This window comes from Cervus canadensis, chromosome 10, assembly GCF_019320065.1.
Source record: "Cervus canadensis isolate Bull #8, Minnesota chromosome 10, ASM1932006v1, whole genome shotgun sequence".
Taxonomy (NCBI): domain Eukaryota; kingdom Metazoa; phylum Chordata; class Mammalia; order Artiodactyla; family Cervidae; genus Cervus; species Cervus canadensis.
The window spans coordinates 52,751,453-52,775,231 of record NC_057395.1 but is presented as its reverse complement, the minus strand read 5'-3'; the positions used below and the strand labels follow the sequence as shown (position 1 = coordinate 52,775,231).

Genomic DNA, 23,779 nt, shown 5'->3' with positions numbered 1-23,779 from the left:
GACTTCCTCGCGCGGGGAGGTGCCCTGCCCGGCCCGCCCCGCCCGGCGCGCCCCGCCCCGAGCTCTGCCGGCTCTGCGCCCCACCCGCCCCCTCCCCACCGCTCCGCGCGCTGCGGCGCGGCGCATGGGTCCCCATTGTCGCTTAGAGTGGCCCGCGGAGATGAGGTGCTGATGCTGGGGCCTCTGGCTCCCGGAGCGGCTGAAGTGGTACTGCGGCAGCTGGGGGTGTGGCCGGGCCAGTCCAGCGTTGCCGTTATGGGGGTGGGGGTGGGGGGGTGGAAGGGGGCGACTCCATAGGCTGCTTGCCCCTCTTGAGGAAGGGAGAGGCGGCTGGAAAGGACTGGACCCCGTGGTCACTCCCGGGCCGTCGCTTGGCTCTCTGGCACTGAGTATCCTTAGCTGTGAAACACGGTTAAGGGCGTGCTGTCAGTCACCGTGCTGTAGGGCCTTCTCAAGGAAGGCGGTTCCTAGGCTGCAGCGCCACTGTTGTGGGGGGCGGAGCGGCGGGGGGGGGGGGGGGGGGGGGAATGGTTCTTATATCCCGGGTCGCCGAAGTCCCTGTCCGCGTGGCCGGCTGAGTCCCTTTCAATCCCTCCAGTTACCCCAAGATGTTCTAAAGTTTAAAGCCACACCCTCCCCTTTGCCAGGAATGCCTGTGTCTTCTCTTTGGCCAAATCTCGTATTTTATGACTCGGTACAGATGTGAGTTAAATTCCTTATCCCAGCATGCTGTGGGCCCGTGTTTGGACGGCCCTGACCCTGCTCTGGAAGTGGTCTGCAGAGTGTCTGTGTCCCCCGGCATCAGAGTGCGTACAGCTCCTGTCCCTTGGTCCCCGGGCCTGCTCACAAAATGCCTTCCAGTTGCACAAAGTTGTATGTGCTCACGTGTTTCAGCGCTCTTGGGGATATAAAGGGAAGGGGAGAGTTTACATACTGTCTTCATCCTGCAAATGTTTGGGTGTTCTCTACATGTCAGCCTTGGGACCTGGCATTGGGCAGGACAGACCAGCCGCGGAGCAGACAAGAAATGGACTTGCAGACTGGGTGAGAGGTGAGGAGGGCTAAGGAGAATCACAGCGCAGAGAGCGGGTGTTTCAGACCTGCATCTTGCTTGGCAAAGGATAGAACTGGAGTCAGCAGCAGCTAGGCAGAGCTGAGCTGCAGAGAGTGCAGGCCAAGGCCAGGGAGGAGGGAGAGGCCCCGCAGGCTGGGGAGCCTCTTATGCTGTGTGTCCAGAGGCTGCCGTGTTGACAGGCTGGCTGGGCCGGAGCAGAGGCCAGAAGCCTTCCCAGATGAGAGGTGGCTCCTTCTTATTTAGCCTAGATAACAGCCCCAGGAGGTAAGGCCTTCAAAGTTGGCCTTGAAGGGGCCAACACTTAGTCCGGCTCACACAGCCATGCTCATGCTATGATGCTTGACATGGCATCTCCACTCGCATCCTGAGACGTGTGGGGCAGCTGGATGCGGTGGGGGTCGGCGTACTTCTCTCCTGGGGTAACACTGGGGGTGGGATTTGAACCCAGGACCCTCTGTCTAGAGCATGTGCTCCCAGCCCTGGGGATCCCCCCCACCCCGATCTCTTATAGCCTCCAGTCATTGGGTTGTGGCTTGCATGCTTTGCTTTCTCATTGCAGAAGCCTCCTCCAGGCCCTGCAGCAATGTCCTCCTCCCCTTTCCGAGGTGTTCTCTCCAGACCAAGGCCGCCTCCCTGGTGGGGTGATCAAAGGGTACCCCCTGTGCCAGCCCCCACCTGGTGCAGAGCTGTCTGTGAAGGCTCCTCAGGGCTGTGTGCACCTCTCTCGTCCTCTGCTCTTCAGTGCCTGCCTGTTTAGAGTGACCCCTCTCTTACGGAGCACTCACCTGGGGCCATGGTGCCATGTGAGGTCATTAAGGTTTCCTTTTTAAAGACAAAGAAATGGAGGCTCAGAGGAGTAATGAAGTAAAATGTGCTATTTTACTAAACAGATGAAATAATTCCAGTGCTTGACACTTCCCCCAGAGATGGAATGCTGGGGTTCAGATCGCAGGGAGCCTACCCAGGGCAGCCAGGGCCAGCTGGCATCTTGCACATGTCAGCAGGTAAGTGGCTGTTGCTCTGGGACAGAGACGTTGCTCTGTCCCATGCCCAAGTCACCCTCTCTCCCTTGTTCCTTATTCTCTCTGCCTACCCTCCTGTAGAGAGCTCCCTCATCTCTCCCAGAGCTTCCAGACTTCAGCTCCACACACAGTTCTGGCTTGGATCAAGGCCAAGGGTGCAACAGCTCAGAACTGGCCAGGTGTCCTGTGTGGGGGTAGCGATTACTGGGGACACAGAGGGTTCTGGTCGCCATCCTGAGCCCGGTCAGGGAGGGCACTGGCTGCCATTGAACAGAACTCCTTGCTGACCCCAGCTCTGGCCTCTGCTGGTAGAGGATGCACCCCTCTAGGACCAGTTCTCTGCTGTAGGCTGGTGACTCTGCTGGAGCCTTCTGACAGGGGATGGCCTTGTGTGAGGCCCCCACCTCTGTGATAACCCACTGGACTGCCGAGAGGGAGGAGAAAGGAGAGCCGGCTAAGAGAAATCCCAGGCTCTGCAAAGAGTCTCTGTTGGGGAGAGAAGTAAATTCTTGAAGGGGAAATCTGTCCAGAAACTAAGGATGTTCTTTTGGAATCCAGAGGTTTTGTAGGATGTGGGTTTGTCAGAGTGGGACAGGAGTGGTGTCCTTCCTGTCCTCTGTGTGTGTGTTCCAGTAAGGGGGAATCAAAGGGGCAGAGAGGGACTATCAGGATGGAAAGGAAAATCGAGGGTGACTTTCTGTCTGGGCGACTCAATGGACATGAATTTGAGCAAACTCATGGAGATGGTGGAGGACAGAGGAGCCTGGCGTGCTGCAGTTCACAGGGTTGCAAAGAGTCTGACACGACTGAGTGACTCAATAAGAAGCAGAGGTCTGCCTTAAGAGATCTCCCCTTCCCCAGTCTCCCTGTCTTCTGAAGACCCTCCTAGACAGAGCTGACTGTCCGAAGGCCAGCATTGACTCTTGTCAGAAGGCCAGCGTTGGCTCTTGCAGTCACTCTCCTGCCCAGAACGTCAGCTTCCTCTCTGACCCTCTGATGGAATGGCCTGTGGTCTAGGGGTCCTGCTTTCTCCCTGAGGTTGCCCTCACTTCTGGGGTTGCAACGCTTGCCCAGCCAGGCTCTTCTTCCTGGCACAGCCAGACTGGAGACCCCCACGAATTCACAGGGCACCAGGTTGCCTGCTGGGGGCAGCATGGGATTTGGGGGGTTAGGGATGTCCCTGCCCGCTGTTAATCTGATGTCCGCCTATTTGCACCTTTCCACTTCGTTGGCGGAGCCGCATCCTGTGTACCGTGATGTCCTGTGACATAGGATGTGGGAGACCCAGCATCTATCCTAACCCCTTCCCTCCGCCGGGGGACTTAGAGAGGGGAAGCGTACAGACCGGGGGGTGGTTGGGAAATGAGACTTTATGTAGGAGGGTGGGGCGCGGTTTCGCGCTGTGGGGTCGCTGTCAACGTGGGAAGATGCTGCCGTGGACTTTCTCCTTCAGGATGGTCTCCACGCGCCTCCTCTGCGGGGGAAAAGGGGCTTGGGCCCGGTGTGCGGGGAGGCGGGCAGGCGGGCGGGCCTTCCCTCCCTCCCCTTCCCGGGCTCGCGGGCACCTCTTGCCGGTCCAGGGGGTCTGGGATCCTCGTGGGCTTCAGCTGCGGCGGCAGGAACAGCTCCAGCCGGATGGCGGCGCGCGCGGACCTCTGGCTCTGAATGAGGAGCGAGATCTCCTCCGCCTGCGGGATCGGGGTCGGGGCCGGGCTGTTGCGGAGCCTTAGCGACGACGGGTGCCCCGCCTGGCCTGTAGCGCTCCCGTCCCGGCAGTCCCGCCGCCCCAGGCCCCGTCCCTGCCTCACCCGCATGCGGGCGTAGCGTAGCCGGAGCGCGCGGACTCGGCCGCGGGCCTCGGCGGCCTTAAGGACGCCTAGGAGTCGGTCATGGCGCTGCGCGGGTGGCTCGAGCGGCAACGTCCACGCACGCGAGTCCGGCATGCGGTACCCCACCTCCGCTGACTCGCACGGGAAGAGGGAAGCGGTCGCGCGCACGTCCTCCAGCAGGTCGCCGAAAAGCAGGTGGCTGTGGCGCTGCGCGGGCCGCATGGCCGCCAGCCCCTCCAGCGTGAGGGCCCAGCCCGGCTTGGGGGGCTCCGCCTGGGCGCGCCCCACGCGGGCCCCTGCTCCCTGCGAGCCCTTGTTCGCTCGCTCCCGCGGGCCCCTCCTCCCGGTCTCCTTCGCGGGCTCCGGCTGCATCCTTGAGCCTTGTGGAGGGAAGACAACATCCAGCCCTTGCCGCCCACCCCTTTGGCCTGACCTGGGCCCACCTTGGGCGCCCAGCTCCGGCCCCTCTGGACCCTGTGGAACCCACTTTAGGGCCTAGACCTCTGATCTCTGCACTTTTACCCCAACCTCGCACACGTCCCCGTCAGCTCAGTCTAGAACTTTCTGATCCACTCCCTTCCTGCCCCGGGGCTGTTTCTCTGTCCACTGAGAAAAGGCTGAGACCCCTGAGTTGACCTCAAGCACTGCCCAGGGGTGCAGACTGCTTGAGACTGCTCTGGGTGAGGCTTGGTGGACACTCCCCATGCCGGACCCTCTTTGTGTTTAGTCCCACCACCTGCGTTGGCCTTAGGCCCCTCTGTTTTAGTGTTAGGGATTGGAGATATAGGTTGTGGGTCTTCCTTGTGTCTGAGCAGACGACTCATGCTTTTCTGGGAGATGTGTGTGTGTGTGTGTTTGATTTTCTTATGTGGGTCAGTTTGTCTATGGGAGGTCTCACTTGTGTGCGGTGGAGGCTCAGAGCCCAGTGGACAGCTGGCTTGCTGTGGGGGAGATGCCATCCTCCCAGCCTATCCCCTCTGGGTCTAGATGGGGTAAAGGAGTGGAGCCCAGGGAGGATATGGGGGGTGGGGAGGGAGGGCCCATGAGGTGGGAAAGGGAAACACCCAGAAGTCCCTACAGGGCACCTTTCTTCACCCATCCCATCCCACAGACCCCAGGCCAGCTCCCGGCCCACACTGGGACAGGGGCTGACGGCCGCTCCCTCCCCCACCCCATCCTTAGCAGCGGGCACTCCACTGCCCGGACACCTTGCATCCCGTCCCCACACCCCATCCTTTCCACCTTCTCGGATCTGAACCTCCAACTCAGCCGGGACTCTCAGGGACTTGTTGACGCGGTTGCTTGGTAACCCGGAGACCCGCCCCTCCCCCATGCCAGCGGGGGCGGGGCGACCCCTCGGAAGGTGCGCAGTTAGAGCCTTGGTCCAAGAGGGAAGATGCCCTGGACACCTGCGCTGAGGGACTTCCCAGCTGTAAGGACACTGGGGGAGATGACCCCAGCTTTTCCAGACAGAGTGCGGGCTCTTTGTTTTCCGAGGAGCCCCAGAGGCGCTCTTCCACGGGCTGTGGGCTCAGCTTTCTGGCTGGAGAGCTGTCTACTGGCCAGTTTTGGGGTTAAGGGGCACAGCTCTGAGGAGACCTTCCAAGTTGAGCCCTTTTCCCCTCTGCATGGCCCTAGAGGCCTCCCACAGCAGAAAACGGGGTTTTCCCCTCTCCCCGGGTAAGTTTGGGATCTAGGGGTCTAAGACTAAGACTCAGGCTCTGAATCTCTGGGTCCTGGCTCCTAGAATCCTGTTATCTATGTATTTATGAGTTTCATGATATTTTATAACTGATTCACTTAATTTGATTCTTTAATTTGTTCATGCACTCATCAGTTTATTCCAGATTCATTAATCCATGGACTCATTCCAATTTATGTTAGACCAGAACTAGTGCATTAGGTCCATAATTTGTTCATATATTGGTGGTTCCCACAGTGCTGACATGCCTCTCCCTTTCATTCCTGGTTGTCTACTTGGGCGTGTGGATGGTGCCTTTTTGGGAGCTCATGACCTGAGTCTCTGAGGGGAGGGACTGTCTTGGCTTTGGTGGGGGTGGGTCTCAGCTGGGGTTCTGACCTTTTGGAAGGAGGCTGTTGACCGTTCCCATTGTTTTTTGAAAGTTTGCTCTGGCTTCCGGTGAGAGGGTAAGCTCTGATTCGGTAGCCCCATATCTCCAGAGCTGGCATGCCATCCATCCCCTTCCTGAAGCTGCATAGAAACAGTCCATCCTTCCCACCCCCAAGTTATGAGAAGCTGTCCCTGGGACCTTCCCCTTCCTGCTGCTAGGCTGGTTCCTTTAGGATAGGGCTTCCCTGGTGGCTCAGATGGTAAAGAATCTGCTCGCAATGCAAGAAACCTGTGTTCGATCACTGGATTGGGAAGATCCCCCTGAAGAAGAAAATGGCAACCCACTCCAGGATTCTTGCCTGGAGAACTCCATGGACAGGGGAGCCTGATGGGCTACAGTCCATGGGGTCACAAAGAGTCAGACACGACTAAGCGACTAACACAAACACACTAGGCCTTGGGATTCAGCTTCACTTGGCTGCTGCTGCTGCTGCTGCTGCTGCTGCTGCTGCTGCTTAAAAAAAAAATTTTTTTTAAAGGGTGTACTTGATTTACTGTTGTGTTAGTTTCAGATGTACAGCAAAGTGAATCAGTTATACATATACATATGTCCACTTTTTTTTTTTCTAAAGTAGTGTGTACCTGTCAGTCCCAATCTCCCAATTTATCCCCTCTTCCCCCCTTATTCCCTGGTAACCACAAGTTTGTTTTCTACATCCGTGACTCTACACCTGGTGGCTTTTGAAGACAAAGGTCTCTGGGCTCTAGAAGAAACAGTGAGGGCTTAGGCAGGCTGACCTAGCAGGCTGCCTCCTTCAGGCAGGCCTCCTGGATATATGAAACCCAGGTTGGGACCACCTTTAGCCCTTACTTGGTGCTCCCCCAGGAGGGAGTTCTCTGAGCCAGAAGTCTGGGCCCTCTTCTCAGCTTCCCTGGGTCCAGGCCAGGGGGCTGCAGGGGGAAGAGGCTTGTAGGAGTGGGAGTTATGGTGTGGATGTGGGGTGTGGGGAATGGGTACATTCTCCTGCAAGAAGGGATTCCCTCTGTTTTTGTAGGACTGAGAACCTTTGACACCCTCTCCTCCTGATTCCCGAGGGGCCATATGCTGGCAGAGCTCACATTCCTGAGTGGAGCTTCTTCCTGCTTCTCCACCATCTTCCCCACTCTCCTGGGATGGGAGGTGCTCTTGCTGTCTGGGCCAGCCACTGTGAGATACCCTGCCACATCTCCTGCTTGTTTCTGTGTCCAGGTCTTGTGTTTGTCACGGGCAAATGGAAATGCTGAGATCTAAGGGCATGCGGATCAATGCCAGGGCCTGAAAATAAAACTTTGAAATAATATTAATAAGTGTTATTAAATGGCTGCAAAATTTAACATGATATCGCAAACCTACAATTCTCTGTCACTGTATGCAAATATTAAGAAGTTAAGATCACAAGGAAAAAGTAATATTTTATGTAGAAGCCCAGAATTATGAAAATCCTCTTACCTTTTAACAGCACAATTAGTCTGGTGACTGAATTCCCTGGGGATGGCTGAATTCCCTGGAGGTTGCCAGCAACTGTGCTTTGATTCCTGTGCCCTGCTCAGGGGTGGCGAGACATGTGGGGACGAAGGGGCAGCAGCCAGTGTGCCATCTGGCGTTGATGGGCCTGGGTCCCTGGTGTAAGAGTGAGGTGTTTGTGGGTGTCAGCGGCACTTTGGGACCTGTGTCCTGCCCCAAATGCCTGTGACCTCCAAGAGCAGCCCTGGTCAGGCTGTCACTGCATTTGTGGACATTGGTGCTGTCCTTTGTGGAGGCTGTGTGTCTTGGGCTGTCCCTGGTGCCCCTGTGTGTTTTGTTTTGCCTGCGTGTGTTGTGTGTGTTTGGGGTTGTCTTGCTTTGATGCAAATGCTCACATGTGTTCCTTGCTGCCCCACCTATGACACATACGTTTTGTGTCTCATCCTGGCTATGCAGGGGTCCAGAAAGACGAGGCCATTTCCTGGGTCAGCCCTCTCTGTGAGAACACACCAGGGTCCAGCGCTGGGGGGCTGCCATCTCCAGGGGATGTCATCAGCACCCCAGCCTAGCCACCCACCAACCTGTCCTTGGACTAAGACTGCCCGTGAGGGGCCGGATGTCAGCCTGCAATCACATTTATGCTTTCTCTATCTGATTCGCCCTCCTGGGAGTTCTATCCAGACCGGAACTCACATTCAGCCTCACAGCAGCCTTCTAGCTCAACCCCTCCCTCAGGCTGAAGGCCATTAGGAAATGCATCTCCAGAAGCTGGTGGCCAGGTGGGCCCAGACAGTGAGGGGTGGGAGGGGATTGGCTGCTCAGACCTTGGGGAGCCCAGTTCGGTTGGGGAGGCTGCAGGAGGCTGAGACCCCCTGGCTTCCTGCCCTGCTGGGCTCCCATGGGCTTCAAGCTTTGCCTGGAGAATGTGATGCGTGTATGTGTCTCGGGGGTGTCTGAGGCCTTGATCTGCTTCTCCCGTGTCTACCATGTGCCTCATATGCGCCCTGGTGTGCGTTTGCGTGGCTGTGGCCCATGTGTTTGTGGGTCAGAGATGTCTGTGCATCTCTGAGCACGTAGCTGTGTCTGTGCCTTTCCCTCAGTGCCTGTGGGGGCATCTTTGTGTGTGTTTGTGAGTCTTGTGTCCTGATTGCCTTTGTGGTTGTGCCCTGTGTCTCCGCACGTGTCCCTGAGTTGACTGCAGTGAAGATCCAGAGAGAGATCTTGGGACAGCTTGGGATGCTGAGTCCTAGGGTATCTGTCTGCTCTGTCCTCTCCTGATTCGCCAGGTATCCTAGCAACATTGCTGCCAGTTGCCTAGCAACCAGGTCCCCATCCTTGGAGACACATGCTCCAAGCAGGGTCCGGGCTGTGTGGGCAGAGCCTGGGCGGGAAGAACGACCCCATGATTGGGTAGGGCTGGCAATTCTGCTCAGGGGTCACCCGTATGACATGTGACCCCAGTGCTGGGAAGGAGGCATATTCAGTGGTGTGGGTGCTGGGGACCCAGGCTGTGAGGGAATGACACCCAAATGTTTCTCTGGGACTCAGCTGTGGCAGAGTTGCCCTTGGTGGGTCTCCAAGTGGCAGACGGACCCAGGTTTGAACCCTGTCTCTGCCACTTCGACAGGTGGCTTCATACTGCTGAGAAGCTGAGGCTTACTTCTCTTGTGGGCACAAAGGTGATGCTGAGGGCAATGGTCAGGGGTAGTGGGGATGGACGAGCTTGTGCTCATGATGGGCTTGGCACACAGGAGGCCCAGGGGCACACTGGACAGTCAGACATCCTACTTGTTTATGAGGTTCTGATCTGCTAGGGGCTGGCTGGGCAGGGGCCCCCACCTGCCAGCCCACTCTGGCTCACCAGCCCTGGGAGCCTAGCTGAGGGGCAGTGTTCTGGGCACCGAACTCCAGCCAGGGCAGGTCCAAGTCCACGCAAGGCCCTGTCTCTGTGTGAGACGGGACTCCGTGTCTGTCTGTCTGTGTCCGTCCCCCTGAGTCTCTGTTCCATGTTTTCATATGTTTCTGTGTGTCCTTGTGTGTCTGTCTCCAAATCCCTGTGTGTCTTTGTGTGTGTGTCTTTGTGTGTGTGAGTTCCTGGGTGCAGCTGTATTCTTGTGTCCATGTGTCCAAGCCCAGCTCTGGTATTCATCTCTGAGGGTGTACCCTGGTCCTCGCGTCTGTCCTCCTCCAGCCTGGGGCCCCCTCCTCCAGCCTGCACGGCCCCTCCCGCGGTGGAGCCGTAGCCTCCCCTCCCCCAGCTCCGCACCAGGCTGCTGCGTCTGGTCTGGCGTCTGAGAAGGAGCAGGAGCAGCTGCCACTGTGCGGCAGCCGCAGCCCCATCCGGACCCAGGGCTGACTCAGGCAGGCGCTCCGAGCCCTGCTCTGCTGTTGGCCAAGGGAGTCAGGGTCTCTGGGGTCCCAGCTTCCACGGAGGTCACCGAGGTAAGGCTGAGCCGCTGAGGGCTGGTGTGGAGGGGACCCAGGGTGGCTGCGGCTCTCAGGCAGGGTTGGGGAGGGGCGGGTGGAGGCCCTGCGCTGGCTGCCCTGTGTCCTGTGTTCCAGGTGTTTCTGGGTGTGTCTTCGTTGTTCTTGTGCCTGCATGTGCACGAGGGTGGGTTTGGGGGTGTGTGTGTGTGTGCTATGTGTCCGTGAGCCCCTGTGGGTAGACGTTTGTCCCTGGTGTAACTGCCTCCACGCACATGAGAGAACCGCAGGCCAGCTGAGACTGTGTCCCTGAGTGTGCACATGTCGCCTGTCTTTGCGTGTCCCTGTCTGGGCATACACATTTGCATGTCTCCAGCTGCTCCTCCGTGTGTGTGTGTGTGTGCACACGCGTGTGTCTCCATGTCTGTGGCCTGGGGCTGGGTAGGTGTGGGGTGCTGTGCTCACGTGTCCCTGTGCTTTCCCAGGGACTGGGGCTTCTTGTGCAGGTGTTGGCATGGAGTCCCTCTTCCCTGCCCCGTTCTGGGAGGTTCTCTACCAGGAACACCTGCAGGGCAACCTGTCCCTCCTGAGCGCCAACCACAGCCTGCTGCCCCCCCACCTGCTGCTCAACGCCAGCCACGGCGCCTTCTTGCCCCTTGGGCTCAAGGTCACCATTGTGGGGCTCTACCTGGCTGTGTGCATCGGGGGGCTGTTGGGGAACTGTCTCGTCATGTACGTCATCCTCAGGTAAGCTGGGTGTCCCCCTCCCCCAAGTTTCCTGCCGGTGAGTCCTGGACAGCTGCAAGGGGCATGGAGAAGGGCCTGCTCTGGGTGGGCCTGGCAGGGGAGCTCTGCCCCTCCCCCTTCAGTTCCTGGTCACCCTGTCACTGGGCAGGGTCAGTCCTTAGGCCCTGGGTGCTCAGTTCCTCAGGGTGGAGGCACCTGGCATGGGGAGGGGGTAGTCTGGGTGCGGGAGGAGGTTCCATCTGCCCCAGATGGCGTGTCACCCTGACTCCTGAGAGATGACTTCCAGGTCTCAGCCATGGGCCAGGCTCCTGGCCAAGCTGCTGTGCTAGTATCTCATGGGCCCCCCAGTGATCTCAGGAGGCAGCTCTTGTCGGTGTGGTCAAGGGCCCATGCCAGGGCAGGTGCACGAAGCCCCTTCCACCAGCTCCAGGGCTGAGTTTACTGCTGGTATCTGGGCCGATTCCAGCAATTGCTGGTGCTCAGAATGGGAATGCTCGTGGGGTCAAGAGTGGCAGCTAGGCTGCTAGGGGACATCATGAGGGGACAGTGTGGGGACATCACAGGAGGCAGTGTGGGGGCAGCTTGGAAGGATGGCTGAGACAGCGTTGAGGGCACAGCATGGGGAACTGGAGTGGTAAGGGCATGGGGGAGAGTGTGGGGACAGGGTGGGAACAATGTGTGGGGATGGCATTGGGACTGCATGGGGTCACACATGTGTATGTCTGTGCATATGTGTACATGCATGTGTGAGCATATGAGTGTTCATGAGTACATGCATGAGAGTGTGTGCACATCTGGGTGTGTGCATACTCATGAGTGTGTACTGCACCTTGTACATGCATCTGTGTACATGGCCACAATACATGTGAGCACACATGTTTGTACGTGTGAGCATGGACATGAATGAGCATGAACACATGCATGTGTGCACAGGTGAGTGTGCCGCACAGTGCACATGTGTACATGTGCACATGCCCTTGTGTCTGTGTCCATATGTGTGCATGTGTTTGAGCATGCCCTTGTACATTTGTATGTGCTGGTGTGTATCACTTGTGCACTCAGACACAGACCTGTGAGGAGCAGCTGCCCCTCCCTCACTGCTGAGACCGTGGTACCAGACTCACGTGCCTCTTGTGGCTGGAGGGTTTGCTGTGGGTGAATGTGGCATCTGGGTGTGGGTTTGTCCCTTCTTTTTTAATTGCATTTATTTAGCTGTACCAGGTCTTCATTGCTGCGTGGACTTTTTTCTCTATTTGCAGCAAGTGGGGGCTACTCTCTACTTGCGGAGCATGAGCTTCTCATTGCAGTGGCTTTTCTTGTTGCAGAGTATGAGCTCCAGGGTGCTCGGGCTTCAGTAGTTGCAGTGCACAGCTCAGTAGCTGCAACTCCTGAGCTCTAGAGCACAGGCTCAATAGTTGTGGTGCAAGGGTTAATTGCTCCGTGGCATGTGGAATCTTCCCTGATCAGAGATTGAACTCATATCTCCTGTATTGGCAGGTGGATTCTTTATCACCGAGCCACCAGGGAAGCCTGGCCCTGCTTTTTTATAAGGGCAATTTTTTTAGAAGAGTTTTCGTTCACATAAAAATTGAGCAGAAAGTACAGAGGTTTCCCATATAGTCCCTGCCCTCCGGTCCCCAGGCCTAAACTCCCCCGTTATCAACATCCCTCCCAGAATAGGACATTTTCACAACTGATGAACCTACATCAACACATCATAATTCCCTCAAATTCATAGTTTGCCTTAGGTTTCCCTCTTGGTGTTATACTTTCTGTGGGTTTGGACAAATACATAATGACATGTATCTACAATTATGGGGCTTCTCAGGTGACTTAGTGGTAAAAGAACCTGCCTGCCAATGTAGGAGATGTAGGTGTGGGTTTGATCCCTGGGTTGGGAAGATCCCCTGGAGAAGGAAATGGCAACCCACTCCAATATTCTTGCTTGGAAAACCCTACAAACAGAGGAGCTTGGGCTACGGTCCACAGGGTCACAAAGAGGCGGACATGACTGAGCTTGCACACTTATCTACAGTTATAGTATCATGCCAAATAGTTTCATTGCCCTAAAAATCCTCCTCAGCCTTGCTACCTCCCAACCCCTGGCAAACACTAATCTTTTTACTCTCTCTGTAGTTTTGCCTTTTCCAGAATGTTGGCCTCATGCAGTCTGTAGCCTTTTAAGATTGGCTTTTTTTCATTTAGCAATATGCATGTAAGTTTCTTCCATGTCTTTTCATGGCTTGATAGCTCATTTCATTTTATTGCTGAATAATATTCCATTTTCTGGATAAGCCACAGTTTATTTATCCATCTACCAACTGGAGGACATCTTGGTTGCTTCCAAGTTTTGGCAACTAGGAATTATGCTGCTGTGAACATCCATGTGTAGGTTTTTATTTGGGTGTGTTTTCAACTCCTTTGTGTAAATATCAAAGAGTAGGTGATGCTGCATCTTATGGAAAGAGTCTGTTTTGTAAGAAACTACCAACTGTCTTTCAAAGTGGCTGTACTGTTTCATGTCCTCAACAGCATTTAGTGGATCAGAGCTCCAAACGCTGGTCATTCTAATAGGTATGTGGTGATATCTCACTGTTGTTTTAATTCCTATTTCTCTGATGACATATGAGGTGGAGCATCTTTTCATGTGCGTATTTGCTGTCTGTGTATATTCTTTGGTGAGGTTCTGTTAAGGTCTTTGGCCCATTTTTTAACCAGGTTGCCTCTTATTGTTGAGTATTAGCAGTCCTGTATCAGGTGTGTTTTTGGCAAATCTTTTCTACTGTCTGTGGCCTCTCTCCTAGTCCTTGTGACCCACTTTTCCTTTCATCAGCCCTAAGGCATTGAGAAGGCCATTTAGATCCTCTGAGCCTGAATATCCTTATGTACAGTGTGGGCATCAAACTAGCAGTTTTGAAATCTTAAATGAGGAAAACTCAAATGAAGAACTTGGCACAGGCATCTGCCATCATCATTATCTTTGTTATTCTGTCATAATTAAGGCCTCTTTGGGATTATTCTTAATCCCTCTCTAAGATGCAGAACTAAACCCCAGATTTGTTCATGGTAGCCTAATTGACATGGAACATTGTTACCTCTGCTAGTACCATCACCACCATCACCGCCACCATCACTGCCACCAGTAAGAGTAGCAGCAGCAGCACCACTGCCATCACCACCACCACCACCACCACCATCACCACCACCACCACAACCACCATTACCACCACCACCACCACCACCGTCACCACCACCACCACCACCGTCACCACCACCACCATCACCACCACCATCACCACGACCATCACCATCACCACCGTCACAACTACCATCACCACCGTCACCACCACCGTCACCACCACCACCGTCACCACCACCATCACCACGACCATCACCATCACCACCGTCACCACCACCACCACCACCGTCACCACCACCATCACCACGACCACCACCATCACCACCGTCACCACAACTACCATCACCACCACCACCACCGTCACCACCGTCACCACCACAACTACCATCACCACCACAACCACCATCACCACCACAACCACCATCACCCCCACCATCACTGCCACCAGTAAGAGTAGCAGCAGCAGCACAACTGCCATCACTACCACTACCACCACCACCACAACCACCATCACCACCACAACCACCATCACCTCTGTCACCACCACCATCACCGTCACCACCACCATCACCACTACCACCACCACCATCACCCCCACCATCACTGCCACTGCTAAGAGTAGCAGCAACAGCAGCACTATCACCACCATTACCACCATCACCACCATTACCACCATCACCACCACCATCAGCATCATCACCATTATCACCACCATCTCTACCACCATAATTACCACTGTCATCAACACTACTATCAGAACTATTAATTCATTCAGCAGATATTAAGCACCCACAATTTCCCCAGCCCTGTGCCAAGTTCTTGGATACGATCAGACCCCATTAGCATCCATCCCCTCCTGTCAACATCTTCTGTCTCGGTTGCTAAGCAACAGTGAGGCCTGGTTTGGTGTGTTCTTACAGATTTTGGAGTCCCTGGAAACCTTTGGTGGTGGAAGGCCAGCATTTTGGTCCAAGAAGCGTCTTGGGGTAGGCTTGAAAGGGAGGAGGACAGGTTCCTTCTCTTATGAGTTCTTCCTGTGCTCTCATGCAGGGTCAGGCATATACTCGTCTGCCCACACACCCATCTTTTCCAAGGCAGACCAGTCTTTAGGTTGTGAACTGTTTCGTATACTGTAAGTACTTGAAAAACTTGTTAAAATATTTGCCTCCAGGCTCCATGTCATTGGGCTGGGCCCAGGAGCCTACATTTTGACAGGGGTCAGAGTGGTTGCCCCCTGTGATGGCCAAGAAGAAGGGCCCCTTGCCCTTTGCTGCCAGGTCTCACAGGCCAAATGAAGCCTTCTTTCCTGTCCTCTCTGCAGACACACCAAGATGAAGACAGCTACCAACATTTACATCTTTAACCTGGCCCTGGCAGACACTTTGGTGCTGCTGACACTGCCCTTCCAGGGCACAGATGTCCTCCTGGGCTTCTGGCCATTTGGGAATGCCCTGTGCAAGACAGTCATTGCCATCGACTATTACAACATGTTCACCAGCACCTTCACACTGACTGCCATGAGTGTGGACCGCTATGTGGCCATCTGCCACCCCATCCGTGCTCTTGACGTCCGGACATCCAGCAAGGCCCAGGCCGTCAACGTGGCCATCTGGGCCCTGGCCTCCGTTGTTGGTGTTCCTGTTGCCATCATGGGCTCGGCACAGGTTGAGGATGAAGGTCAGTGCAATGGCCTTTCCTCCCCAGCTCCCTGCTGCCCTGGCTCTGGGTGGTTCCCTCCCTTCCCACCTGCCCTGACTCCGTCTTTCTTCCTGCAGAGATCGAGTGTCTGGTGGAGATCCCCACCCCACAGGATTACTGGGGCCCCGTGTTTGCCATCTGCATCTTCCTCTTCTCCTTCATCATCCCCGTGCTCATCATCTCCATCTGCTACAGCCTGATGATCCGGCGGCTGCGTGGCGTCCGCCTGCTCTCAGGCTCCCGGGAGAAGGACCGGAACCTGCGGCGCATCACGCGACTGGTGCTGGTGGTGGTGGCAGTGTTCGTGGGCTGCTGGACACCTGTCCAGGTCTTCGTGCTGGTCCAAGGCCTGGGTGTCCAGCCGGGTAGTGAGACCGCAGTGGCCATCCTGCGTTTCTGCACAGCCCTTGGCTATGTCAACAGCGGCCTCAACCCTATCCTTTATGCCTTCCTGGATGAGAACTTCAAAGCCTGCTTCCGCAAGTTCTGCTGTGCATCAACCCTGCGACGGGAGATGCAGGTGTCTGACCGCGTGCGCAGCATTGCCAAGGACGTGGCTCTCGCCCACAAGACCTCTGAGACGGTGCCGCGGCCAGCATGACTAGGCGTGGACCTGCCCATGGTGCCTGTCAGCCCGCAGAGCCCATCCACACCCAACACAGAGCTCACACAGGTCACCGCTCTCTAGGCTGACGCACTGTTACTGTGCATTACCAGCCTCCTTGGGTTGCCCTGTGGCCTCGGAGGGTCTGCTGCCATCATGGGACAGGTCAGAGCAGTATGGCCGCCCTCAAAGCCCTGGTCCTACTAGTACAGGGCAGGGGGTGGATGCATGGACTCAACTGGTGAGACTGCCTGGCCAGAGGTGTGCTGGCATTGTCAAGCCTCATGGACCCTTCTGGTCTCTCCCTCAACATCTTGCTGTGGATGGACACGCACCTGGAGGTGTAACTGCAGCTGTACAGACCCATGTGCCCTCACGCTGTGTGCTGTATGCTAGGAGCCTTGCAGTGTCTCCTCTGGGCAGCCGGACAGGCATGGGACTGCCTGGAGAGTCCAGTGGGCATCCCCGGGCAGTGGGACTTGTTCTGAGGGTGGAACTTCCTTCAGAGGTGTCTCAGCAAGCCTGTTTCCTCCAGAACACACAAACCATTGCACTGCAGACATGGCTGTTCAGGGGTGCAAGGTGACCAGGAGGACCACAGCAGGCCTTTGTCATTTGTGGAGCAGCCCCTGTGCCTGGTCTCAGCTGCAGGGAGTGGGGATGGCTCTGTGGTGATCTTTCTAGAGTGCCTGTGCCCCCCTCAGCCTCCCTCTCAGATCCCTCGTTTCAGACTCCATCTGAGGTCAGCAGCTTTGCAGCTGGCAGAACCCTCTGCCCTGTCTGTTCTGGTGGCCTTGGAAGGATGGTAGTGGGCCAGGTTCTGCTCTGCATCCCCAGTGACTGACCACTACTTCATTTTCAGGCCTCCAGTTGTCTGGTGGGGGGGGACCTTCCTGCTGTTACAACCTGTCTTAAGCACTGCCCAGTCAGAGCACAGTTTCATATGCAGAGCTGGTAGGAGAGCTGGGGCTTGGTGGGCCCACCTGAGCAAGGCTGCAAGGACTATCTGGGCCGAGGGGACCCTGCCCACTATGGCCACCTAGAGAAGCACCCTCCTGGTCTGTAGATGAAGCCCATAGGTCGGTGACTTGGCAAAGGCTCTTCATGCAGACTGGCTGCTGAAACATCTGCCAACTGAGCTACAGACCTGGCCAGGTGAACCCGAGGCAGAGATGGGGAGGCGCTGACTCTGGACTGGCCTCTCCTGCTTTGGGGTCCTGGGCCCTGTGGGGTTGTTCCTGGGGAGGGTGGGCCTCTCTTTGCCGCCAGCAGCGGGAGGCTGGGAGGACCAGAGCCACTACAACTGTGGCATTTTCTCGCCAGCGCTGAAAGATGTGTCAGTCTATGCCTGTGTGACGTCTCTCCGTGTATCTGTGCATGCTGAGAGTGTGATTTCCCCTGCATGTAAACTGCCCTGAACTGTCTCCAGGGTCATGACAGAGGGTCAGAATAAACCCCTGCATGCTGGTCAGAGCACTCTGCCCACAAGGTGTTTCTGACCCTGCAGGGGGGTTTGGGAGTGGCTTTTCTGGGGTTGGGGCATGGGATGCCAACCTGCTCTTCACCTGCCCAGGCTCTGTGTGTGACAACGGTCTTCCTGGGAGGCCTCCACTCTGGGAAGTGGTTGAATAATTCATGATGTGCTGGGACCTGTCTCCTTTGCTTCAGCACAGAGTTTCTCCCCAAACAAGCACTGACTCTGTGCCCCTGCAGCCAGTGCGGTTCCTGTGGATTGAGTTGGTGGGTGGTTCCCCACAGGGCGCCGGGTTCTCTTCACCTGCATTTAGTCTTAGCAGACCCCCACCTCACTCTCGCCCCTTCCCCTTTCCTCAGGTGGCTCCAAGGTAGTTTGATGACAGACGGACAGCACTGCTCCTTTGGTGGCCCTGAGATTCAGAGATCCTCCTGGTCCCTGCAATGGCCCAGTTCCACGCGGGCTGACCCTTGGGCAGAAAACCCTGTCAGAGACAGGGCCGGATGGCAGTGCTTGGACACAGGCAGAGGGGCCAATGTCCGGTTTTACGTATGTTTTAATGACACGCAAATTGCGGTTAACACAAGATTTTAGCAACAAAGTAAAGTTTAGAAGGGAGGAGCTACTCGGTGGGCGTTAGCGAGGGGGCACTTAGGTCGCGGCAGAGGGCGGCTCCGGGTGGGCTCCTGGAAGCTGCGCTGATCTTGCCTACTAGGCCCACGCCACGTCCCAGTCCTGGGGGCGCTGAGGGGCCGGCCAGGAGCCCAAGGGACCTCGGAAGGGGAGGGGGGGGGTTCTGGCTCGCTCTCTCTCCCCACCTGCACCCCGACCTCACCTCGGTTCCCCCGCCTTCCTCCAGTCCCACCCCCGTTCCCAACCTCCCCCAGTCTGCATCCGCACCTCCGCCCGGTCCCTGCCCCGCCCCCACCAGCTGGGCACGGTCAGCCCCCCGTCTTCTGCGAGCCTCGGTTTCCTTGCCTGCGCAGAAGGGACCGCAATCCTCCTCACGGGGTTGTCGGAGAAGGCGGGACTGGGGAAGGGTCAGCTGATGGGCTGGACGCGGGAAGCGGCGGGCTCACCTGGCGCTCCGGACTTTGACCACCAGGGGCGCTGTGGCCCGCGGAGACTCCACCCACGGGCCCTGCCGGGCGGTGCTGTGCCGGGTCCCAGCAGTGGGGGTGTGTGGGGGGCGTCTGGGGGCTGGAGGAGAGGACCAGTTCTCTATGGGACCAGGAGCCCAGAGCGTGGGGACACCCTCTCCCCGCTCCCCAGCCTGTCTCTAGCTTCACCGTGGAGGGGGGCGGCATTTTCCCCAGGGGTCTGTAATTCACTCTCCCCTCCCTCTATCTTGGTTGGCTCCCCCACGCTTGGTGTCTGGCGTGAAGACCCTCCCTCCCATCGGCTGGGCGGGGCCTGTGGACCGCCTGGCCGGCCCGATCTGCCCGCCTCGGCTGTAGGAGTGGGGGGGCCACCTCGGGGAACTAAGAGTGTGGGGTCCGCTGAGGAGGCTTGGTTGCCTCCCCCCCGCCCCCAGTGCTGAGATGTTCTGCTGGGGACCCTCGCGCGGCACCCCTCCCCAGTGTTCCCCCTCACCGTGTCCCCCCCGCCCCCGGCTTCCCGCAGACACGGCCCGCCCCCGCCCTCCGCGTTCCCGCCGAGCGCATTTACAGCCCGCCCCCGCCCTCCGCGTTCCCGCCGAGCGCATTTACACCTTGCTGCGCCGCTGGGGTCTCAGCTCGGGTGTGGGAGTCTCAGTTCTCCTCTCAAGGAGCTCACCGGGCGCAGGATGAGCGCAAACGAGGTAATTACGGCTGCTGCTTGGAGAGGTGTGACTGCGACGCTGTGAGGAAGCCGGTCTTCCTGGAGAACAGCTGGTTCTTCCTGGAGAGGCTGGAGAAGGTCACAGCCCCGAGTGTGTGTCGGGGGGGACTTGCGGACTCGCTTCTAAGGAGCAGGAAGTAGCGGAGTGGCTTCCTAGATAGGCCTGGATGGTGTGGAGGTTCCCCCTGGCTGTCTTTCCGATGCTGCCCTGGAGACCCACCTGGTGCCATGTTTGGGAGATGCCCGAGCTACCTGTGGACAGTCCACCTGGCCAGAAAGTGAGGCCTCTTGCCAGTGGCCTGTGAGGAAGCGGCTTCTCCAGCCGCAGTTCAGCCTTCTGATGACTGGGTCCTCAGCTGAAGTCCTGCCTGAAATCCCAGGAGAGACCTTGAACTGGAACCAGCTGAGAGCTGCCCTGGGGGTCCTGACCCACATTCTTTGTGAGCAAGCAGAGTTGCTCTGAGCTACTAATTTGGGGGGAAATTTTGTCATCAAGCAGTAGCTTGCTAATATGATGTGGTCGGGAAGATGAGAGGATGGAGGTAGCCGCTGACCTGTTTCAGGCTGGTGGGGGGTGGTGTGCCTGAGCTGTTCCATGTGCCTGGGTTGGGGGAGGTGGGTACACACCCTGATAGCTGCCTCATGGGGTGTTGAAAGGTGGGTCCTGCTTGCCAGCTGGACAGACTGGCCAGAGCCATGTCCCAAGGACCAAAGCCAACCTGAGGCCCTCCAACAGCCCAGGTTACTGGGTTCCAGGCAGGCAACTCACGGAATGGTAAAGTTGGAGCCCCAGGCATGGGAGCACCTGGGGGCTTTGAGGCCAAGAGTGGGGGGCTTGGCCAAGGCCCACCAAGGCTGTCTTCAGAGACCTGCCCTTGTCCCCCTCCCCAGTGGCAGAAATGGTCTCTGAGCAACCAGTCCATCAGTGTTCCACTCCATCCCCAGACTCAGCACAAGTCTGGCCCTCAGGCCACACGTCAGAGAGGAGAGTCCAGGTCCCAGCCCTTCTAGGTTACAGATGCCCCCTGTTATTGGTGGGGTCCAGAAGTCCTGGCAGAAGAGCCTTGGGTCCCATAGCAGGACAAGAGGGGGTCACAGTCAATGGTGCGAAAAGCACAAGGGGCATGGGGTGCTTGGGGGGCCCTGAACCTTGATCTGGAAGCCAGAAAGGGATGCAGCACAGGCCTCATGGTGGAATGTCACTTGGGTTTTGGGCTGTGAGAGCTTCGTGGCCTCCTTTGATGTGTGTCTTTGGCTTCTGCAGCAACCCCTGGCTTTAGAAAAGACCCTGACGCTAGGAAAGATTCAAGGCAGGAGGAGAAGGGGATGACAGAGGATGAGCTGGTTGGATGGCATCACCGACTCAATGGACATGAGTTTGAGCAAGCTCCGGGAGATGGTGAAGGACAGGGAAGCCTGACATGCTGCAGTCCATGGGGTCTCAAAGAGTTGGACACGACTGAGCAATTGAACAACAACCTGGCTTTGTTGCCCGAGGTGTCCCCCAGGATATCTGTTGTGCCAGGATCATCTCCTGGGGTAGGCAGGGTAGGGGGAGGGTTTCGGTCAGACCGGAATCCCTACAGTTGACTGCCCAGGGGCTGTCCAGGAGGCAAAGTCACAGGTCTAGAAGGTCCATGGCCATCTCTGCAGGCTCAGTGGCCAGCCTTCATGGGTGTTACTCTCTCTGTCTGGAGGAAATAGTGATGGGAGGTGAACAGTGGAATGGTCCTTGAAAGGCACGGAACCTTTCTACTGTCTGCAGGCCATGAGGTGGGGCGCTTATGCCCCCTGGCACCGAAATGCGGTGCGGAGGCTCTTCCGGAAGCTGTGATCCAGGAAGGCATAGAGGAAGGGGTTGAGGCAGGAGCTGGTGTAGCTGAGGCTGGTGACCACATAGGAGACGACGATGACCAGCGGCGTCTGGGGCAGGTCTGTGGTCAGGGCCACAACTGAGGCCAGGTGGAAGGGTGTCCAGCAGAGCAGGCCCACGGCCAGCACAGCCAGGACCAGGAGGCTAACCTTCCGCTTGGCCTTGCCCAGAGCCTTGGCCCCGGAGTGGAGCCGCAGGGCCCGCAGCCTCCGCAGCAGGTCTGCGTAGAGCACGCAGAGGGTGCACATGGGCACCACGAAGCCCAGCACCAGCGTGTAGATGCGGCTCGCCTGGAACCAGGCCCTCTCGGGCCGTGGGAAACTCAGCCCACAGCTCGTGACCTGCAGCTCATTGTTGTACACGCCTGCGAAGGTGAGGAAGGGCAGCACTGCGACCGTGACACCCAGCCAGACACACAGGCTGGCGACCTTCGCCCTGCGGACTGTGCGCCGGGGCATGCGGCGGGAGCGTGCCGTGGCCAGAACCACCAGGTAGCGGTCTATACTCATGGCGGCCAGGAAGTAGACGCTGGAGAAGATGTTGCAGTGGTCAATGGCCAGCACCAGCTTGCAGAGCACCTCCCCAAAGGGCCAGCGCTGCAGCAGGTGCTCAGCAATATTGGTGGGCAGCACCAGCGTGAAGAGCCCGTCGGCGATGGCCAGGTTCAAGATGAACACGTGGGTCACTGTCTTCATCTTGGGCGCCCTCAGGATCACACAGATGACGGCTGCATTGCCCACCAGCCCCACGGCACAGATGACAGAGTATACCACCGGCAGCAGCACATAGAGGGCAGGCAGCGGCTCGGGGAAGGTGACATTGTGTCTGGTACCATTGTCCCATGAGAGGCTGGTGCCTGTGCTATCTGGGCAGGGGGAGCCTGTGCTTTCCAGGCCCTCCAGCCCGGTGGCCTCCATCGTGGGGCAAGGCTGTAATGGTTTGTGCCCTGGAAGGTGGGAGGTGCTTCCAAGCTGGGGTTCTGGGCAGCGGCCTCCTTGGGCTGGATCTTGAGAAAGAAAGAACCAGAATCTCTGGGACCCGACTGTCAGCTGAGAACAACATGTGCCTCAGGTTTTCTGGCCGAGCCTGTGGCCCCTTTGCCAGGTCGATGGGGTTTCTCTCCACCCTGTCCAATGGCCTCAGAGAGCCTGGACGGGTGCTAGGGGTGCCTCCTCCTGGGCAGCACTTCTAATTGATCAAGCTCCCTCCCCAAGCCCCTTCCCTGTTGCAGAAAGCAGCTGCTGACAACCCTTCTGGGAAGGGTGGTCTCTGATCTGCCCCCACCCAGGCCCCTGCTGACCACATCCCTCAGAAGGGAGGGCTTGGGTCTGCCCTCCACCCCAGCCCCTGTCCCAGCCATACCCCAAAGCACAAGCTATATTAAGTCAAGGCAGGCCTTTGGATAATGCACCTCCCAGTATACCCCTGGCCCCCTTGGAGCGGTGCCCTCCCAGTCACACTGTAGACCCTCCCGTGTGACTTGCACATTTTGTCACTGACCTGTTCAGAGACACGTGGCTGGAAGTTGGTGTCCTTGGTGGGCACTGGTGGTGGCCAGCTCAGGCAGTGTCAAGGGTGGAGGGGGGAGGTGTGGCTTCCATCGTTGGACGCCAGTCAGGGTCCCAGACCGTCCTTAACCACCTGGGGAGTTTTCAGGACCTGCTCACTGGCAGCCTCAGCAGGAACTGGCTTCCCGCAAGGTCTCTAGCCTGTTGGCAGCGCTGCTGCATCAGTGAGAGAGGGAGGGAGGGAGGAGGGGAGAGGGGAGGAGGGGAAGGAGTGGGGAGGAAGGCAGTCCGGCTGGCTTTTGTGGAGCCCTGGGTAGGGGAGCCGAGGCAGCGCTCTCATTCACAGGATCACTGTGGGGCTGACTTATCTGATTGGACTCCCCAGTGGGCGGCCCTGGGGTGTGTGTGCACGAGTGGGCATGTGTGTCGGGAGGTGTGCGTTGCAGGGGCCTCCTGGCATGGGTGGGCCCGCGGGCTCCTGTGAGCACATCTGTGTCTCTGTCTGTGGGTCCCCGTGGGCCTTGGCACCCTTTCCTGTATGTGTGTGTATCTCGGTGGGTCTCATGTCTGACCTTGTGAGTGTGCATGTGTGTGCGTGTCTCTGTGTGTGGGCTTTCTGTGCTGATCTCTGTACCTGTGTCTGAGAGAGTCTGTTTAGGTCCCTGGCTGGGTGTGGGGGTCGGGGGTTCTGTGGGCCTTCACATGTGTATAGAATCTGTGGCCCACACACGACGCAGCCTCTTTTGTGTTGTTAAAAGAACATGTGCATGTGAAAAGCCTCCCAAGTGGGGAAGGCTGCAGATAGTCCCTCCCGGAGAGGCCCACTGTCACCAGTGGGGCTCCCAGGACCCTGCCCAGGTGGTGAGACCTGCGTGTTGCTCTGCTTCACGTCTCTTTCCCGGCTGACTCTGTGCTTTTCTTTCTCTGCTGGACACACCTGACAGTCTGGCGTGTGGACGGCTGGGCAGTCTCTGGTTGTACTTTTGCCGT

The 23,779-nt window shown here is 57.4% G+C and overlaps 3 protein-coding genes across 25 annotated transcripts; 1 reads left to right on the top strand and 2 right to left on the bottom strand.

Moving 5' to 3' along the window:
* The first annotated feature begins 57 nt into the window (after window positions 1–57).
* On the top strand, window positions 58–17,586 carry OPRL1 (opioid related nociceptin receptor 1). Of its 23 annotated transcripts, none has more exons than XM_043479016.1 (7): window positions 58–165; window positions 977–1,051; window positions 1,966–2,079; window positions 7,053–7,204; window positions 10,411–10,672; window positions 15,133–15,488; window positions 15,587–17,586. In XM_043479016.1, exons 4-7 carry the CDS (start codon window positions 7,171–7,173, stop codon window positions 16,108–16,110), a joined length of 1,176 nt encoding a protein of 391 aa, XP_043334951.1. In that variant the 5' UTR covers window positions 58–165; window positions 977–1,051; window positions 1,966–2,079; window positions 7,053–7,170; the 3' UTR covers window positions 16,111–17,586. The 23 variants fall into 23 exon arrangements, with proteins under 23 accessions (XP_043334951.1, XP_043334953.1, XP_043334960.1 ...); XM_043479018.1 differs by having other exon boundaries at window positions 76–207; window positions 977–1,044; XM_043479025.1 differs by lacking the exon at window positions 7,053–7,204 and adding an exon at window positions 7,958–8,280 and having other exon boundaries at window positions 76–207.
* Window positions 3,431–5,201, bottom strand: LKAAEAR1 (LKAAEAR motif containing 1). The gene is made up of 4 exons (XM_043479048.1): window positions 5,169–5,201; window positions 3,906–4,306; window positions 3,663–3,785; window positions 3,431–3,571 (listed from the first exon to the last, which is right to left on the bottom strand). The coding sequence occupies exons 2-4, from the start codon at window positions 4,296–4,298 to the stop codon at window positions 3,512–3,514; spliced, it is 576 nt and encodes a 191-aa protein (XP_043334983.1). The 5' UTR covers window positions 4,299–4,306; window positions 5,169–5,201; the 3' UTR covers window positions 3,431–3,511.
* A 3,604-nt stretch (window positions 17,587–21,190) lies between the features above and the next one.
* Window positions 21,191–22,318, bottom strand: NPBWR2 (neuropeptides B and W receptor 2). Its single transcript, XM_043479042.1, has one exon. The coding sequence runs from the start codon at window positions 22,196–22,198 to the stop codon at window positions 21,191–21,193; it is 1,008 nt and encodes a 335-aa protein (XP_043334977.1). The 5' UTR covers window positions 22,199–22,318.
* Between the last annotated feature and the right edge of the window lie 1,461 nt (window positions 22,319–23,779).